This window comes from Orbilia oligospora (genome assembly GCF_000225545.1).
Source record: "Orbilia oligospora ATCC 24927 unplaced genomic scaffold scaffold00004, whole genome shotgun sequence".
Taxonomy (NCBI): domain Eukaryota; kingdom Fungi; phylum Ascomycota; class Orbiliomycetes; order Orbiliales; family Orbiliaceae; genus Orbilia; species Orbilia oligospora.
The window spans coordinates 906,070-924,720 of NW_011645561.1; the positions used below are offsets into that span (position 1 = coordinate 906,070).

The following is an 18,651-nucleotide window of genomic DNA, read 5'->3' on the forward strand; positions in this document are numbered from 1 at the left end:
CCTTGCTCCTCCTCCTCCTTCCCCTCTAGCTCAATAATATCAAATGGTACAATATCAAGGGCTCAAGTTAATATACACAGGAAGCAGATAGAAACCCCACAGATCCCAGAACTCGTAGTCCAAAGGTTCCTATGACGAGTTAAATATTCAAAGATGCCTTTTCTAGGGTTTATCGACGTATTGTCGATCTCGACTCCAGTCTGCCATTTAAGTCAATTTTACCTCACTACCTTCCTCCAGATTCTCCACGAAGGATTTATTGATTTTCAGTTGTCCCACTTGAAGAATCCCCGTTTGCAGTTGGCATCGGTATTGGCCCACCAGGCGAGTCCGGTTTTCTCGCTGTCAGAACTTCGCAGCCGGTCTCCGTGACCAACAAACAATGCTCAAACTGTGCAGATTTCAATCCATCTGCCGTTGTGCTTGTCCAGTTATCTGGCCACGTCTTATCTCTCCACGTACCCAAGTTGATCATTGGTTCAATTGTAAAGCACATCCCAGCCTTTGCAGCGCCGACAGCCTTGTTTTTGGCGTAATGGGGAACATTCGGTGCGCAGTGGAAAAGAGTATTTACGCCGTGTCCGCAGTAGGTTTTTACAACGGAACAGCCTCGAGATTTTGCGTGCTTTTCGATAACGTTTCCGGGTTCGCGGAAGAGCATACCAGGCTGTGGGTTCCAAATGTTAGCATGATAGACCCCACCGTTTTGGAGAGACAAAATAGTACCTTGACAATTTCAATAGCCTTGTCCAAACATTCTCGACTGGTCTCTACAACCCTAACAGTGTCGGGATCTGCTTTGGCCTTATCTCCAACGTAGTATGTTTCGTTCAAATCGGCATGATAGCCATTGTGGTAGGCCGAAATATCGATGTTGATGATGTCACCATCCTCCAAGGGTCTTTGATCCGGGATACCGTGACAAATCGACTCGTTTACCGATGTGCATACCGATTTTGGGAAGTTGTTGTAGTTTAAAGGTGATGGGTAGGCCTGCACAAATCCAAAATCAGAATAGATCCCTTCCAATGCTGCTGTAGTTCTGTGGGTTCGCATACATTCCTCTCGATCGTCGCCTTGTGCACGATCTCGTCAATCTCGTCTGTTGTAATTCCTATTCTCACTGCAGCTGCTGCAATATCCAAGATCTCTCTCCCTAGCTTACAAACCTCCTTCATTGCTGCGATACCCTTCTCGTCTAGGATTTGGATCTTATTGGCCCGCTGAAATATTCCTTCCGATCTAGGGATTCCATCTCCGGCGTAATCTGGTTTCGGAATGTGATCTGGGACGGAGCGGTACGGGGACAATGGGTACACGGGACGTAACGGGCCAGAGTATGGATAAGTTGGGAAGGGATCGTAGGTTCCGGTAGCTGGGTTCGAACGGTAAGGTGTTGGTTTTTGAAGGTCTCTAAGTGTACGGAGGATGGAATTTTCTTGCTCACTTGCAGTCTTATGGACTTGTTTATGGTTGGACTAGATGTTCGAAGATAAATAACCCAGGCGTTAGTAAGTATTTCTCCCGGTACAAAGAACTGTGATTCGAAGATCTCCAAAGAATAGGAAACAGCATGCATACCCAACTCTTCTTGAAACAATCTTGCGAACAGAAAAAACTGTTCTTGATACCCAGTTTCAGACATGTTGGGCATTGTAGTGTGCCGGCGGGATTCGTGCACTCTACGCCCTTGCATTTCGCAGCGTCACTTGCGGTCATGGTGGAATATTTACTTTCTTTGCCTCTTCACACGTAAGGTCGAGGGATCTTACTGGCTGAAGCTAGCAGGAGCACTTGAAACTGCGAAGTAGCGATGATTATATAGGAGATGTTGTGGAAAGTGGTCTGGTGTTAACGTTAACGTTGGAGATCATTCGACTGTTGGAAAGTGGACCTGGGATGGTGGGCGAATGAAGATTGTGGGGGAGACAGAGATTTTGGTCAGCAACACACCAACGCACTTAGCTTGTTGTATTTTTCAGCGCCAATCCGCTTGGAATCAGGCTCGGATTTCGGTATTTCTTAGTCGTGAAAATCCGTAATTTCCACCTTGTATTCTTGGGAAGCGTGCTTAGGGGGTTTAATTAATCAAGCGACAGGTTAGATTGGACCGGGCTCGGGGATTTATATATTAGGAGTACAATAAATGATGGAATCACTTATTAGAAGCTTTAAAATTCTCGCCGTAATATGCATTAATTAAGTAGGCAAGTATAGCTAGATACATGCGGCCAATATACTCCTTTTAAGGTATATCTAGTATATATAATTAACCAGTAAAGTCTCGAACATTATCAATCATAAGTAAAACGAAGGTGGGTTCCCGGGTCTGGTTTACGAGACAAGTAAAATAGGTCGTTACAAATCAGAGGTTGATCAGAAACTAGACTATTTATAGTGCGCTATCTGGACTTGCGAGATTCTCGGCCACTACATAAGTTTAAATATGCAATTGATATCTAGATGCTTTAGTTGAATTGGAGTAAAATAGTAATATATTCCGAATCCAAGTTCCCGCACAAAGCATAAAATAGTATAGTACTATTGCAATACTTAACCGTATTGATGTTAATGTTGCAAACCCTTGCATCTAGCTAATTATAACTATCCAATTTCACCCCATATACCATAAACTAGGTTTATACATAACTTCATATGATCGTAGTCTCGTACAATCGTACCTAGACCTGCCAAGTAGATAGGTATCTCAAATATACAGAAACAGAAACAAAACAAAACGCCAATAATAATACAATATGCATGATGCCCCCGCGTTACTCAATTAATTATCTTATCCATTCCGTCACTATGACTGTCTCAATGTCATCACCATCGAACCAATCAATATACACAGTCTTCGTAAGTATTTTCGTTTCCTTCACCGTCGTAGTGACCCTCACTGTTTTGGCTTCCTTCACCGTAGAAACCGTCGTTACAAGCTTCGTGACAGTCTGAGTCCGAGCGACTGGCATTTCCGTAACCGTAGTCGTAATTATAGCAGTACGGTTCTTTGTCACTGTTCTCCTCTTTGTAACCGTCCAAACGCAATCATTTCCGTTTGTGGTACTTATACTAGTAGGCTTGATTGGACTGACGTCCTGGCTCGTTGTTGCTGTTGTTGTCATTATTTGACTTGTGGTAGATGTTTCATCTCTTAAAGTTATTGTTTTGAAAGAGATTTCTAGGGTCGTGGGGCGCCCGTCCCTGCCGATTGTGACGAGGGTGTAGGGTAGGTATGAAAAGCTAAAGGCGGCTTTGAGAAATGGGATGGGGTTGAAGTTTAGAGATGCCACCGGTGTGGATGATATTATAATGAGATGGAGGAAGAGGAAGGGGAGAGAATATAGAAAGCGCATGATATCCAGTATCCCGAATTGGCTAGGCGTTAAAATTATATAATTAAGAGGATGTATCGATCTTGCGATATGATCGTCGATCGCTCGAACGTTCGGAGATATCCAGATATGAAAATTTAATCCGACGTGCGCGATAAGAGGTTAAATTATCATATAGGTGATATTTGAAATGGCTTTCCCCGTGGCCATCTCGTAATATATATAGCTTTAAGCTTTGTCGAAGGCTTCTGGTCTTTTATAAGAATGGACCTCGCCAGTATCCGGAGGCATTACCGCCAATTCATAACTTCCAAACAAGTCACCATGCACTAACTAGGCATACTTCAATTCAAAGGGGGGCCTTCTAAGGCCGGGAGCAATTAGCCTCGAGACCAGGTGCAGGGAAGGGCAGGGAGACTAACTAATACCAAATTATCCACAAGCCATTAACATGACGTCCATCAACATGCACTCGAGCTCTCCGTACCTCGTGTTGATGCACTGTTAATTGTATATTATACCATATGATGAGGTTGGCCATGGCTGGTAGATCAGATGTTTCAGCTGTCATGTTGAAACGCAGCTGCCTTTTTTCTGGAATGTTGTACTTTCCCCACACACAATCTCGATACAAATGCATACACAACCCTCGAGCATTCCTTAAGCTCGGGGTTTTCGACCAAAAGCGGTTTACCAAAAGGCTGGAAATTCTCTAAGGGGTAGAGCATACATATGCCATGAATTATTATAATTATAATTAATATATACTAAGATAGGAGATATACCACATGCGCATGCAATTAGAATGCCAAAACCTCCCAGATCTTGCTAGCCTCGAGACCAGATCTTACGTGTAAAAGTATCCCTCCCCCGCCATCTATAACCCCAACCCAGCCATCAATTAATACTCGTATACTCTAACCAACCGCCTCACTAAGTCCTCTTAATCTTCAAAACAAGCCAACTCAAAAGTCTATATCCAACAATGATAGCCACCAATATTCCAGCCCATTCTCCATTCTTCCCAGTTTTATACCCATAAACCGCTAACACGCCATCACCGTCAATCATGCATTTGTCCTCAAGCGGCGTAGAATACATGCAATGGCACCCCTCCCCACACTCATAATTCCTCCTTGAAAATTCATTTACCATCATACCCTGGAAGACATATGATTGGTAATCGATATACCTTGCCCAGTATTTCCAAAATACATTGAGTATACGAGGGCTGACGAGGAAGCCGCCGACGGACATCCAGAGGCCGTTTAGAAAGGCGGTGAGAGCGAGGGAGACGACGAAGATTGGGAAGAGAGAGGAGACGAAGACTACAAGGGATTCGGCGGCTAGAAGGTCGAGGAATAGCCACATTACCCAGTACAGGAAGGCGGTTCCGGAGGGGTAGAAGTTTGAAAGCCAGTATGAAACTACGGAAAATAGTATAGCAATCAAGACTAGTGGTTGTTAGTTGTAGTCCTACAATTAAAATATAGCCCTAGAGGAAACTTACAAAGATAAGGTACTCCGATGAAGAAATTGGCGATTATGAATGAGGTTGGGCCATAAAGACCGTTATTCCGCTCTTTGATGAAGGTCGCTCGGTCCTCGAGAAATGCTGGAATATATGCGACCGCCATGAAGGACATGAAAGCAGAGCCAAAGAACTAAAGATCATCATACAATCAATATTAAAAACACGTTGAGCTTAGAACGTAGAAGCGGGTTACTTACGATTGCATTGATGAATGGTTGAATCGATTCCTGATGAGTTGACAATCGAAGCCAAACTGTTCCCATCATAATCGCAAGACCTATTTGATGATTAGTTTCCCATACATATATACAGAGTAGTAAGGAGTTAGCGAGGAGGAAATCTTACCCATATACATGGCAATACGAACACCATACGCAAACACATCGCGATAACTCTTAACAAAGCTTCGATGTAATAGGACAACCGGTATTAGAATCTGAGTTGTCTTCCCTTGAGCTTCCAATACCACATCGGTTTTGCCATTCTGGGCCTCGACAATTTGGTCTTTGATCGCGGAGAGTTTTTCAGAAGAATTCCATTTTGATTGAATGACTTGCAACTGTTCCGATGCTGCTTGCTTATCTTGCGCAAAATCGACATTGATGATGTCCAAAAGGTATTCGGCTGGATTATAGAAATGCGGGATTTCGTGCCCGATAGAAGCGAAGTATTCGCGAGTCTCTGGGAGTGAGCCCGAGTAGCACATTTTACCTTGAGACAAGAGATAGAGAGAATCGAAGAGGTTGAAGGTCGATGTAGACGGTTGATGAATCGAGCAGATGACGATGAGCTATCCGAGACCCCAGTATCAGTATTAATACATATGGAACGAAAATACTACAGAAAAAGGGAGAAACTTCAAGAACGAACCTTATTTGACTTGCAGACATTCTTTAGATAGGACATGACTTCATAACTAGCAGCTGAGTCCAATCCACTAGTCGGCTCGTCAAGGAATAGGATTTTTGGACAGGTTATCAAGGAACTGGCTACACCAAGTCGCCTCTTTTGTCCTCCACTTAACCCTCGACGAATTGGGGTTCCGACAAGCGTAGTTTGGTTTCCGACAAGACCAAATGATGCGAGTAGGGCATCAATTCTTCGCTTTCGTTCAGCAGCAGTGATCGAACTATATTATGTATTAATGTATTAGCCACCGACGATAGATATATTACCGAATGGAGTGCTTCTACATACTTCGAAAGCGCCAATCTTGCAGAAAAATCCAGAGTCTCTCGTGCAGTCAAGCTACCAATGAGGTGGTCTTCTTGCTCGACATAGCTACTGATTTTTCGAAATTTTGTTTTTGATAGTTCACCGCCATTTACGAATATCTTCCCACTCGTCGCTATCTTATGCGTTCGACCGGCGAGAAGATTGAGCATTGTAGTTTTCCCGGATCCGCTGGGCCCCATAAGGGCGACCATTTCTCCTATTATTTTCCAATTCATATGTTTAGCAACGATTACTTTCGAATAATTAGGTATAAAAACTCGAAATAGGTCCTCTCGAACATACCGGCGCGAATAATTCCGCTAACATTGTCAAGGATCTTCTTTTCTTCCTTAGAACCCTTCACAGGAACCGTAACAGTCAAGGAATCAAACGACAAAGTCTGGACTGTATCGTTCAACAGATGCGCATCCGCAAGCGCTTCGACATCCGCCAGTGTCCCATGCTGAGATTCGGGTTTCGTTGTTTCCATATTGGTAAACAACAACGGAATAAGGTTATTGTCGCACTAGTCAAGGTACCGTTTTTACGTTTTAAAATTCCAACAAATGCAGGGCAGATGCACCTTCCCGAGCTTAAGATCCAAAAAAGAGACGAATGGGAACTGGCGTAGATGGCGTGCTTTCTAGAAAACTATAGAGGTCCTTAGGATCTCTTATAAAACGAGGAGGCTTGGCTTACGAACGGGTTTGCTGACCGACCTGGCCATTACTTATATAATCCGCATATGACGGCCTGGCCTCCCATCCTTTCTCCATTTAAACTTAAAAACCCTGGTCTAAGTTCGACTGCCAGTAAGTTCGCATTCGGGACATGCCCTACTGTGTAGGCACTAACTAGCACGCGCGGCTGACGATACCCAAAGATCCAGCCAGTCTCGTACGCTCGTATCCCGAATGCGATCCAGCCCTGCCGGGCTCTTGAAATTACGGCAGCAAAAACTTGGAAACTTGCTATCAGTTGCATTAGAACGAGCCACTAAATTTCCAAAAGAACACACAAGCTTTGAAGCTTTGTCACCAATGCTGGTCAGTCTAGGCCCGAATTGCGATTTTAGCGTAGTCAGCAATGCCAAAACGGCTATTTCACCCGATGTTGCACGGTCCTACCGTGTTCCCGATAAGGCCTCGTCCTCAGCTGAAAAGAAGTTTGGAACAACATCACGGAAAAAGTCACCAGAAACTCGCCAGAAACTCACCGCCAATAGTCACCGGTAACAACTTTTATCCTGCATGCACGGCGCACCCGTTTACAGTTAATTCGGTATCAGACCACCAAATTTCCGGCCACCGAGAGCGGCTCAGCCGGGTTATATAAATGTTTGGGGTATTGAAAGCCTCAGCCGTTCTAGACTAACGAAATAAACACTTGAATTACAATGATTTCCAATCCAATTACACCTTAAGCCATAAATTGAGCACACCCTTTGCATATTCTACGATCTCGTCCCCACCAAGTTTGCTTTCACCGTACAGACGGTCGACGAATGATATTGGGACTTCAGCCACGGAATATCCCATTGCCCTTGCCCGAACCATCATTTCCTGCATGATATAGTTGATTAGCTTGCATGTCCAGCAACGACGTGTCAGTTGGTGTTATAAGGCTGAACCAACCATCTGGAATGTGTAGCCCTTGCTCTCTGTGCTCTTGATAACACTCTCCAAGACGGATTTCTTGTACAACCGGAAACTTCCCGTCAAATCGCTCACGTTCGGCCGTAGGACAACGCTGGCAAAGAGGTTGGCACCCCTGCTAACCAGCTTTCTCTTGAAATCCCAGCCGTAAACCCCACCGTCGCCTGCATATCTTGTACCGGTGACGATATCATAGTTCTTAGATTTCTGGACCTTGATCATTTCAGGGATGAATTTGGGCTATATCGAAAGTTAGTCCGAGTTATGTGTACGATCCCGATGAACTGGTTTTCATATTCAAATACGAACGTGGTGACTGAAATCGGCATCCATGATGATAACATAATTGCCTGTAACGAACTGAAGTCCGTGAACATATGCAGTTCCGAGGCCCAACTTTCCAGCTCTTGGCTTCAAGATAACATTCGATCCGTATGCCTTGATCAATTGGTTTGCAACATCCTGAGTCCCGTCCGGCGATGCATCGTCGACAATGATGATTTCCCAATCGAGTTTACTACACCAACCGGAAACCACTAAACGTTAGAAATAGAATTGTGTATTGTCATAGAACTACATAGTTTACGCAAACGGGGGCTGGAGTTGTTGGAAGGTGGATAGAGATATGATGGAACAGGGATAGCGTACGCTTTGGTGAACGTCTTCTCGAGCAGCCAAATGATGATGGGCAAGTTGTTTCGCTCGTTGTAGGTGGGTAATATTATCGAGTACTTGTCGCCGGCCATTTTGGAGTATATCGGTAACCTTTCTTCGGGTGGTGGGGGTAATTCGTGGGATCTGGAATGATTGTCGATGCAATGGATGGTCGCGAATTGAAGGGGTCTCGTGAAGCCAGGCTGTAAGTTAACTTGCGCCCGGGCAATGGAGTTGTTGCCAGGTCGCGTCAATCAGCCACAAACAGGGTAACAATCAGCAGGGAACCTCACCTCCAACGCATTCAAGTCGTGGCGCTGTCTTCCTGGTAATTATCGTCCAAGCTCTGGGATATTCCTTTTCCGATTCATTCGTCATCCATACTACAGCAGGCTGAAGTATCCTAACCATGAGATAGTTACGACGGACTAGCTTTGGCAAGCTAGAATAGCCTACATTACATTACTCCCGAGAACCTACCATACCAACTTCTCACGATGTTCAAACGGCAAGCACATACCCCCACCTCCTCGGCATCCATAGCCCAGGCGGGGATGGTCCGGTCGACAAAGGACTGGAGCAAAACCACTACTTCAAAGCCGCTAGAATATGGCTTAGCATCCAAAGGGGACACAAGGTAGTTCTTTTCTCCCTCATCCATATTCTTATAAACTTGCTCATGTATACCTTACCAGGTTGGCCGACTATTCGAACCAAGAATCCTTCTTCCATACTATCCAAACCCGTTATTTGACCCATATCGGTTCCTTCCCATCAGTGCCTGCTCTAGATGAGCAGCTAGCCGCTCTGTCCATAGCTTCGAATAATACCTACACGCCTCCTTCATCCACATCTACATCCCAAGCCTCAACTCCAAAACCCGATCTAACAACTCTTCAAAACATTCTTATGGATATGCGTAAACTCAGAGAAGGTTTATTAGCCTCAAACCGTCAAGACGATTTCGCAAAATCCGCATATCTGTTTATCGTCCGTGCTGCGATTCTAATGTCACACCCAGAATCGTATTTCCCATCAATCCGACATCTTCTATACGTTCTTCATAAACAAAACCCACTGTCGAACCCGGAGATTAATGAATTAGCTGGGTACTTGATGCTCCACCTTGCTTGTTCGACAAATTCGTACCATGATGCATACGAAGTTAGAAAGACTTTTAGGGTTAGAGATCATAGAGTTGATATGGCGATTAAGGCGTTGGTTGCGGGGGATTATTGGCTGTTCTGGAGTACGAAAAAGTCGGTAGATGGGTATAAGAGTAAAATTATGGACCGAGCGGTTAAGGACGTCAGGAAACATGCGCTGAAATGTGTAGGTAGTGCATACCATACGGTTGATATCGAGTTTTTGGAGGGATGCACGGGTAGGGAATGGGAAGTTCTTAAAGAGGAGTTTACAATTGCCTGGGAGGAGGACGCTGGCAAAATAGTCATCAGAAAGAGGCCCGATGCGAAGGGCAAGACTTTGAGTGTCAGGAAGGAAGAGAAGAGAGAAGTTAAGAAGGAAATGACCGAACCATTCGCCAAACCGAAGGCGGAGCCAACGCCAAAACCGAAGGTTGAAGCCTCGACGGGCCTAGCAGCAAGTCGGTGGGCTACTCCAAAAAATGAAAGCTCTCAGCAAAAAGACAGTTGGACGCAATGGGGATGACACCACCAGCCATGGCCTATTTATTTCGGCAGTTTATTACCTTTTTAGTTTAGCGGGCGCTGGCGTTTTTTGGTGTGTATATGATGATATCATGATGCATTTTATCTTGAAATATTATATTTATAGTAGGCAAAATCAACAAAGAGGCCGACCGGAACTCCATCCCTTTGCAAAGTGTATCACAAAAACCAATATGAAGGCCGAAGGGTCAAGAACACAAGGGATTGCCACCACGGAAGGATATCATACATATCCACTCACTCCATCAGGTCCCCCGGGTACCTCTCGTAGTGCCGCTGGTTCCTCTAGGAATACCTCTCCCAATGCCAGACCCCGGTCTTCCAGAATAGCGCCCTAATCCAGATCCTCCACGAGTACCTCTTGTCGTTTGAGATGTACTCGAAGACGATGTTGATGCTCCCGTAGACGTAGTAGAACCCGGGCGACCGTAGCCACTGCTTGTCCCCCTACTGCCGGTTGTCTTTCTTCCAGTACCTCGTCCTCCCCTTGTACCCCTAGTGGCCGCTGCTGTTACTTGTGCAGCAGCAGCAGCTTCCCTCGCTCTTGCTTCTCTTTCCCGAGCAATGGCTGCTTCTTCTTCCTCTATCCTCCGTCGTTCAGCTTCTAGTGCTTGTGTCTGGGCTTCTTCCTCCATTTCTGCTACATCGTTCGAAGAGCCTTTCCAGTGTCCGTTTAGGATTATGCGAGACGTATGTGTCGATTGCGAAAGTATTTGCGAGTATTTGTCTAATAAGAAATTGGCATTGTCCACCGCCTGATTTACTGTCTACACAAAACAATGAGTTAGAAACAACCTCCACGAAACCAATAAACCAGTGGTACCAAATCCATCATATACATACCCCCATATTCTCCATCGCCGTTTGTAAGCTTTTATTAACCGCAACAATTAATCGGTTTACTTTTCTAACGGATTCTAACTCTGCCCTTAAAGCACCCTCACGAGCTTCCTCGTCTGCGACAGAGGACCTGATGCGATTCCCAGGGTCTTCGGATTTAACGTTGACATGATCGTTATCGTCAAGGTCCATATCCATGTCTAGATCTGGTAGAACTTCATGATGCCCTGTGGGATCTTCAAACGACATCATCGAAGACTCTTCCAATTCGCGTGTGAAAGAGTCGTCGATATCCATGGTGGGGGCGGGGTGGTTGTCTTCTTTTTTTTGTTTTGTAGTTTTGCTTGACAAGGGAGTTTAGGTGGAGGAATGTAGATTGAGTGTTTGTATGTTGGTCTTTGGATGGGTGGGTATTTTCATTATCGAGGGTTCGGAGGGATACCTTAGAGGATGTTGGCGATCATGTTACTGTGTGCGACAGAAGCTGTGGGTTATGGGTGTGTGCACGAGAACTGGTTGAAGCAATTGGCTAGCAGAGCGCGCCACCAACTTGCAAGCTACCCTTGTCGAGAGCTTGGAAATACCACATTGCCAACACAGAAAATTGAAAATAACTTTGCATTAGTTATTTTGACTCAGTACGACCAATATGGATAGGAGGATAGTAGGATATAACAAAAACTTGGTTAGTATAGATTTGAAGTAGTCTCGCCCCCAGGATTTGAGGCTATTACGAGGCTGCTATATTGTGAGTTCATGGAATACATGTACATGGATGAGGTTTGAAGCTGAAGGCAATGCAATAACAATAGTCGCACAACCCAGCCAGTAGTCGCTAGGTACAAAACACCATGTACCATGTCTTGTCTGAAAGTTAGTTTCTTCCCAAAAATCATGAAGTATAGAGTAGTAGCAATTCAAATCACATTTATTATATTATACTCTATCAATTACATCGCTCTATGCGTTTGGATTATGTCCTGTTCGATCTGTTGTTTCGTTGTTCTTGAAAAGGTCGAGATCACCACCCATGGTAACAGGGCTTCAACCCGGCCCTTATCGATAGTGGTGGAAATGCCAAGAGTTTCCAGAAAGAGTTAGAAGATTTGTCTGTTGTCTGACTTTTCCCTACGTGACCTAAGAACTCTAACCCAGCTCTTCTACGGTTCTTCATCTTTACCTCCATTTCATCTACGCATCTTCATTTTTAAGTTTCTTTCAAATTTGCAGATATCCTTATCTGTGGTGCGACATATTGAGGTATTCTAGCTTCGCTCACCTTGATATACTTCTTTAGGTGGTAAGTGAGGACCCTTAGATTTAGTAATCTCTTTCAGCTCCTAGGGCGATACTTGGAGCCGAGACTGGGCAATACTATACCTTATAATATCGTCGAGATCCTCTGATTGACTGTACTTACCAGACTGACGAAGTACTTGATTGAAAATCTGCAGGTACCTATTTTCGATAGGCCATAAGACCCTGAAGCAATTAAATATGCCTGCTGCTGCTGCTCGAACGGTTCCAAAGTCTTCTCTTCGGTGGTCGAAGACCCAATCGTACCCTCGGTCTTCGAAAAGACCCACATGGTAGAAACGCCTGAAGATACGCTAGATCGGTTGCATTATGGTACAACTGGCTTTCACTTGCTTCTCTAACCTCGAGAATGCATAGCCTGGGCCGAAGCACCTGGATTCAAGGCTGTACGAGACCAGGCTATTCTACAAATCGGTTTCTATGGGTGTTGCCTGCGATCTTGGTGACATCAACCACCAAGTGACCTTGCAAGGCTGGACTATCACTCAAGAGTGGAAGAAGATAGGCTGCCAGCCGCTTCAAATTCACACTATTCCCAGTATCTGCTATACTGTAAGGTGTATACCTATATGATCGTATACACGGTATATGCAGTATGGTAGTATTAGTGCTAATGGTCTCTTCCAGCCACCAAAGAATCCATGTAAAGCATCACACACCCTATGGCCCCACCCCATATCCGCTCTCAAAGCATATGCGAGACAGGGTCCATAAAAATGGCGTTATCTGACAGGGTTCTAAGATGCCGTTCATCAATGAGGCCAACCTCTTCGTTAAAATGTGTTCGCGGAAGCAATGCCAAGACCAAGGCCATTGCCACAAATTGGGAGGCTGGCACAGTGAGGAAGAGGGAAAAGTGAGATGTGTTGTCTCCCAGCCACACACATTTTGTTTTGATGGTTTCCTTTCTGGGCAAGCAAATGTAAACAACAACAGCACAGCAACCACCGCAACGCTGTTTCTACCTCAACGTCCACTCATCGCTCAAACTACCACATCCTACCGACGCTCCCGCTACCCCCCCATCTTCAATATCTCCGACCGCCTGAGGCTCTTCATACCAAGGGGGGCCTAGAGGACTATATCAAATTTGTCACCGATTTCTGATAGAGTCTTGACAGCCAGCCAGTCTTTTGGCTGCTTGTCTGAGTCTAAGAAAGGGGCATTTTTAAATTGTAAATCTTGCCTCCTCATCTACACCATCGTTGTCGCTGTCGCCTTTGATCTACCGACATCTATTGGACCCACTATCGCCAACAGCCCTGTCGACGACTTCACCGACACGTACTGCCACTTGAGTCAAACGAATACAGGGCAAGCCCTAATAATCATCCGTTGGATATAGAGATATTGCGCCAGAGACCCGGACAACTCGTGTCTGCCTTTGAAGGAGGAAATTTTTGTCAAAAATATTTTATTTCACTTCCCACCCCATCTCCCATCGATCCCCTCTAACCCTCACCTCACCAACCATCCCCCCCATCCCCCCACCATCCTGTTCTACAACCAACCTTTCATCTCCATCTTGTTCTGCTATCATCGACCCCCAATCTTAATTTACCATCTTAAAGATCGCGCCAGAGGCCAACAGGCACGATGGCAACCACCCCACCCCCACGTTCTCCGATTGAGTGCCCTGGCGCTCCGCTCTGGCCTGCTAAGTATGAGCAGCCTCATGAAGTCCGTCGTTCTGGCCGACTAGCTAGCCAGAAACCCAAGGGTGAGCCATCGACCCCGCGTCGAGACCAAAGAATAACCCCTCCCCCTACCGCAAAGAAAGACAAGTCCGTTGGACGCAGTCTCTCTGGTGCAAATGCTCCACAAACCCCCCTGAAGAAGAAGGCTGTTATGCCCGTTACTCCGGTCTCTGTTGCAAAAAAGTCTGCTAAGGCGGCATCTCTTATTTCTAAATTCTCTTTGGATCAACGCTCCGACAACCCCATCGCAATTTTCGAGGATTCTAACGCCCGTCTTCCAGAAGCTATTGGCGAGGATGAAGATGACGTCTTCAAAGGTGATGAAAAAGAAACCAAGTGTAGCAAGGTTGCTCCTGTTGAGGAATTCACTGAACCAAACGAAGAAGGGATGATGGTTGTCCAGTAAGTATTCCTACGACCTATATCGTCCATATAAGGATACGTTGATCTAACATGAAGGCTATAGACGTGGACGACGCACCTGGAAAAAATTTGAGGAAAATCCCATCTTCACTGGCCCACTCCCACGCAAAAATCTTTTTGCAAACTACCCTAAGGTTTCCAAGAAGAAGGCCCAAGCTCCTATGCCTGAAGACACCCTCGCCCCTCTCGCTACTGACGATGAGGAGACTGAGCGAGAGGATTCTCCGGAGCCTAGCGGTCGCATTGTTCGTTTCGAAGAGACTAAAACCAAGGTCTCTACATCTGTCTCTACGTCTGTCACTACTACGTCTGTCACCACATCTCGTGCTATCGCCACTCCGGTTTCTGTCAAAAAACCTAAGACGCCCCGCCATGTCAAAAAGGACGTCGCTATCGACACGGCCTTTATGACCCCTCCTGAGACTTTGGGACGTGTCCACACCATCGACGTCGATGCCGCGGAGTCTGCTGGAAGAAACACGGTCAAGCGCAAGTTGTCTTACGCGACAACTGGCCCTGCGACACCAGAAGCCACCCCGGCCAAGAAACGTGGCAAGGCGGCATCTGGGACCTCAGTCCCACGCACGGATGATCCATTCGCTTCATCCCCAACTCGTGCCCGCCGCAGTAGTGGGAAACCTCGTGTCTAGACATGAATACCCTCGACACAGATTTGACAACTTGGCCGACGAGCTTCTTTGGGTTTTATTTCCTTTGTTTAGGGACGCTATTTCTTTTACTCTTCTGCATTAACGACCTTCACGAGATTCTTTTCCGGTATTCTGGCGTTCAGTCTGGGATCCTGGAATCTGCTTTTTCAACATATTGTCTTTCCTTTGAAACCTCCTCGCACTACTCAACCTTCTCCGAACACACCGAATCCTCACATTCTCTCCCGACCTTCTCTCTACTCAATACAACTCAAACTTAAATACCTTGTTCATTTCCTCGCCTTGTTCCATTTTCCAGCGCTGTTATTTGGTTCCTTTCCAAAAACTTATACACTGCTTTTCAAGTTCCTCCTTTCCTTTCCTTTCCTTTCCTTTTATTTTATTTTCCTTATCTCTTTTATTGCTCGCACTGTGATGAAACCAAGGTTTCGGGCGATTCTGTTTTTTTTACTCTGCTGCTGTGATAGCATCTTTTTTTATCGGTTCCCGGGACTGTTCCTACCCTCGAGTTTTCATTGTTCCACAAGTTTACCCCTCCCTCATCGATTCTCCCTGTAACTGTAGCTAATGGCCGAGTTCTACCAGGACCCAACCCTACCATTGCTATCCCCACTATTCAAAAAACTGCGTAACTCTGTTATTACTGATTTGTTTTTGCTTTGTCCGTTTTCTTGTGTGTTTTTTTACTACTCAGGTCAGAGCAGGGAAACCTTATGAGGGATGTCCTCTTTTCCATCCCGGGAACCGCAATTCATGTATAATAGTTTCATGCCTACCGAACGCTTCAGCTAAGTCGCTGAGCGAACGAGAAGCATATTAGGAATTAGGCTAGCTTATTAAGTCAACCAAAGGCAAATAAATATATTCGAAAGGGATATCCTTCGTATGTTACTTCGGTCAAAGAGGTAACGGATGTTTCTTGAGGTCTTTTTTAATTAAATCTAGATGTTCCATGTTTAGAACCTGTAGACAAGGCAGCTATCTTTTTTTTTTTCCCTACGTGAATCTCCGAATATATGAGCTAGCTACGTAATTTGCATACGAAGCTTAGTTTGATGTTAATATGAGCTCTAATATATTATCATATGCTTCGATGTTGCTGCTCAGGGTATTGTCATCCTTTGGTGGCCACGGGTGTATGGGCGAACTAGCAGTACAAGCTCCCAACGATTCTTTCGGATGGGACCATTGAATTGCTTCTTACGAGCCGGTATCCGAGTCCCATTGATTCCAGACCAGCGCGGGTGCTTGATTCTGCCAAGGTCTTCGAGAAGGGCGCTCACTCGTGCGACCAGTTTAACTAAACATAACCTAGTCCGAATTGCATGTGCCTACTCCCAGTAACCAGGTACGAGTCTATTCTATCAAGAGCTTGTTCTTCACTTTAAATGCCATGTGCGGATGAGTACGTCAGTCCAAGGAAATTTGCATGGTTTTTGCTGACGCTTGTCGCCGTCAGAAGCGATCGCGATATATAGAAGCATTGGATAGGTAGTAGGGCAAATTGACATGGATTTGGGGATCAAAATCAGGGGATGGTGGTGTATTCATCACATGCATGTCTTTTTCGTTAGATTCTTTAGTTCAAGGTTGTCCGCTTTTGTTGGGGCGTGGGGTTAATGGGTTTTTTCCCTATTTTAAAAAAAGGGCCCAATGGCTTCGATTCGTGTTTGAATTCTGTTGATGGAGCACATGCTTTTTTAGTTTATTTTATGGGTATTCGTGGCATGTGGGTTTATAATCAAAGATGGAAGTTGCAGTTGAGAGGATTATGATAGTGTGGGGATTGCTGTGCTATAGCTTGAGCTTTTTGATACATCCTGATCCTGATCAATCGATATCTTGAATTCGAAGCCTTAAATTCACCTGGGAGTCCATCTCCAGTTTTCCACATTTCGTCTTTGTTAGTCTTTTAATTTTTCGTCCGATCTCTTGATTCAGATAACATCATCCAACTTTATTTTCCATTGAAAGACCCTACAAGCGTCAGAGCTACCATATTTAAAGACACCATGGAAGTCAGAAAGCGAACAGCGAAACAGGAGAAGCATCCTCATCACCACCATTTTTCCGCAAGTGATGTGGTCCATGAAACCGCTGAGGTTAGTACAAACCGTCAATCGTATTAATTAACCGTTTTTATACAACGGTCTTTCCCGTGGAATCCATGGATATCGATATCGCTAACTCGAGCATTCCAATGCATGTGTATGCAGGTCACACGGGAAGTAGTCGAGAAGGTTGCTGAGAAGTTGACGTGCATGTGGGACGAACTCCGTAGGTTCCAACAAGCTCCAACACATATCTGGAGAGGAAGATTACTAACTAGATTGGGCGGAATTGTTAGAGGAATGGCAGAGGTGAGGATATTTAGGTCGATGGATGGATATATGGATTTTGGACGTATATGGGTGGCTAATGTGGGTTTAGGGATAATCAATTTATCAGATCTGGATATCGGTAGGAAATATCTCTTTGATATTCATATATGTCAGAGATGAAATACAGGAACTATACTAATTATTCACTTTCCATATAGCCCAGCGACAGCGTCATATCTTAAGTCATTGAAGTCATTATCATATTGGCATAATGAGACCGTAAACATTTATAGCCACCTTCTCGGGGCCGTCTTCTTTGGGGTTCTATCTTCGATCCTCTACGCCACCTTGTCGCCTCGGTACCCATCAGCAAGTACGGGAGATATCTACGCCTTCCTTAGCTTTTTCATCGGATGTCTGTTCTGCCTGGGCATGTCGGCGTTTTACCATACCGTAAGCAATCATAGCCATGAAGCGGCAAAATTATGGAACGTACTGGACTACGTGGGGATTGTGGGGTTGATCACCGGGAGCTTTATCCCGAGTGTTTATTATGGGTTTAAGTGCGAGACGCTTATCAGAGATGGGTATTGGATTATGGTTAGTATCATGGCATCCACGAGGCTTTACGCATATGCTTTGCTGGGAAGATGGCTAAAATAAGGGTATAGATCTGCACTATTGCGGTTTCATGCGCCACAGTATCCGTTCATCCGCATTTCAGAACACCAAAGTATCGTCCTGTTAGGACATCGATGTTTGTAGCTATGGGACTCTCCGGTGTGCTTCCCATAGTACATGGGATACAGTTACATGGGATTGAGGAGGTGGAGAGGAGGTCGGCGATGAGTTGGCTGTTGGCGGAAGGTGCCGCTTATTTGGTTGGAGCGTTGTTGTATGCGGCAAGAGTCCCGGAGAGGTTGATGCCCGGGAAGTTTGATATCGTGGGGTCGAGTCACCAGATATTCCATATTTTGGTGCTAGTTGGTGCTGGGTGTCATTTGAAGGGGATGGTGGTGTCGTTTGATAATGCTCATTCGAATGGTGTTCAGTGTCCATGAAATGGAAATTTACGGGGTTCTTGGTGCTGGGGTATCGGTCATGGGAGTGTCATAAAATATAATAGATGTCGATTAGATAGTTACTTAGGTACTCATAGAAGTGTATTGGGGTCTGGTTTCCCTATAACAGCGCAGCAGAAGTGGTCTGGCGAGGGGTATAAATGAGGGATATAGACGAATATGATTGGTATTTGATGATGATAATGTAAAATATCTAAAAGCTAGAATCCAGTAAAC

At 45.2% G+C, this 18,651-nt stretch overlaps 9 protein-coding genes across 9 annotated transcripts; 4 read left to right on the forward strand and 5 right to left on the reverse strand.

Annotated features, from left to right (window-relative positions):
- Positions 1-256: 256 nt before the first annotated feature.
- On the reverse strand, positions 257-1,719 carry AOL_s00004g265 (uncharacterized protein; the record flags this gene model as incomplete). The annotated part of the gene is made up of 4 exons (XM_011118915.1): positions 257-667; positions 727-993; positions 1,059-1,478; positions 1,582-1,719. 4 exons carry the CDS (start codon positions 1,717-1,719, stop codon positions 257-259), a joined length of 1,236 nt encoding a protein of 411 aa, XP_011117217.1.
- A 1,067-nt stretch (positions 1,720-2,786) lies between these two features.
- Positions 2,787-3,125, reverse strand: AOL_s00004g266 (uncharacterized protein; the record flags this gene model as incomplete). The annotated part of the gene is made up of 1 exon (XM_011118916.1): positions 2,787-3,125. The coding sequence occupies one exon, from the start codon at positions 3,123-3,125 to the stop codon at positions 2,787-2,789; it is 339 nt and encodes a 112-aa protein (XP_011117218.1).
- Positions 3,126-4,268: 1,143 nt separating this feature from the next.
- On the reverse strand, positions 4,269-6,574 carry AOL_s00004g267 (uncharacterized protein; the record flags this gene model as incomplete). Its single annotated transcript, XM_011118917.1, has 7 exons — positions 4,269-4,789; positions 4,846-4,999; positions 5,067-5,146; positions 5,215-5,659; positions 5,740-5,998; positions 6,067-6,301; positions 6,388-6,574. The coding sequence occupies 7 exons, from the start codon at positions 6,572-6,574 to the stop codon at positions 4,269-4,271; spliced, it is 1,881 nt and encodes a 626-aa protein (XP_011117219.1).
- A 424-nt stretch (positions 6,575-6,998) lies between these two features.
- Positions 6,999-7,319, forward strand: AOL_s00004g268 (uncharacterized protein; the record flags this gene model as incomplete). Its single annotated transcript, XM_011118918.1, has 1 exon — positions 6,999-7,319. One exon carries the CDS (start codon positions 6,999-7,001, stop codon positions 7,317-7,319), a length of 321 nt encoding a protein of 106 aa, XP_011117220.1.
- A 177-nt stretch (positions 7,320-7,496) lies between these two features.
- On the reverse strand, positions 7,497-8,485 carry AOL_s00004g269 (uncharacterized protein; the record flags this gene model as incomplete). Its single annotated transcript, XM_011118919.1, has 4 exons — positions 7,497-7,646; positions 7,719-7,979; positions 8,049-8,256; positions 8,388-8,485. 4 exons carry the CDS (start codon positions 8,483-8,485, stop codon positions 7,497-7,499), a joined length of 717 nt encoding a protein of 238 aa, XP_011117221.1.
- Positions 8,486-8,890: 405 nt separating this feature from the next.
- AOL_s00004g270 (uncharacterized protein) lies at positions 8,891-10,064 on the forward strand (the record flags this gene model as incomplete). Its single annotated transcript, XM_011118920.1, has 2 exons — positions 8,891-9,030; positions 9,089-10,064. The coding sequence occupies 2 exons, from the start codon at positions 8,891-8,893 to the stop codon at positions 10,062-10,064; spliced, it is 1,116 nt and encodes a 371-aa protein (XP_011117222.1).
- A 265-nt stretch (positions 10,065-10,329) lies between these two features.
- AOL_s00004g271 (uncharacterized protein) lies at positions 10,330-11,221 on the reverse strand (the record flags this gene model as incomplete). The annotated part of the gene is made up of 2 exons (XM_011118921.1): positions 10,330-10,851; positions 10,928-11,221. 2 exons carry the CDS (start codon positions 11,219-11,221, stop codon positions 10,330-10,332), a joined length of 816 nt encoding a protein of 271 aa, XP_011117223.1.
- Positions 11,222-13,837: 2,616 nt separating this feature from the next.
- AOL_s00004g272 (uncharacterized protein) lies at positions 13,838-15,011 on the forward strand (the record flags this gene model as incomplete). The annotated part of the gene is made up of 2 exons (XM_011118922.1): positions 13,838-14,340; positions 14,405-15,011. The coding sequence occupies 2 exons, from the start codon at positions 13,838-13,840 to the stop codon at positions 15,009-15,011; spliced, it is 1,110 nt and encodes a 369-aa protein (XP_011117224.1).
- Positions 15,012-17,044: 2,033 nt separating this feature from the next.
- On the forward strand, positions 17,045-18,414 carry AOL_s00004g273 (uncharacterized protein; the record flags this gene model as incomplete). The annotated part of the gene is made up of 6 exons (XM_011118923.1): positions 17,045-17,134; positions 17,249-17,309; positions 17,380-17,392; positions 17,463-17,492; positions 17,572-17,953; positions 18,025-18,414. The coding sequence occupies 6 exons, from the start codon at positions 17,045-17,047 to the stop codon at positions 18,412-18,414; spliced, it is 966 nt and encodes a 321-aa protein (XP_011117225.1).
- Positions 18,415-18,651: the final 237 nt, after the last annotated feature.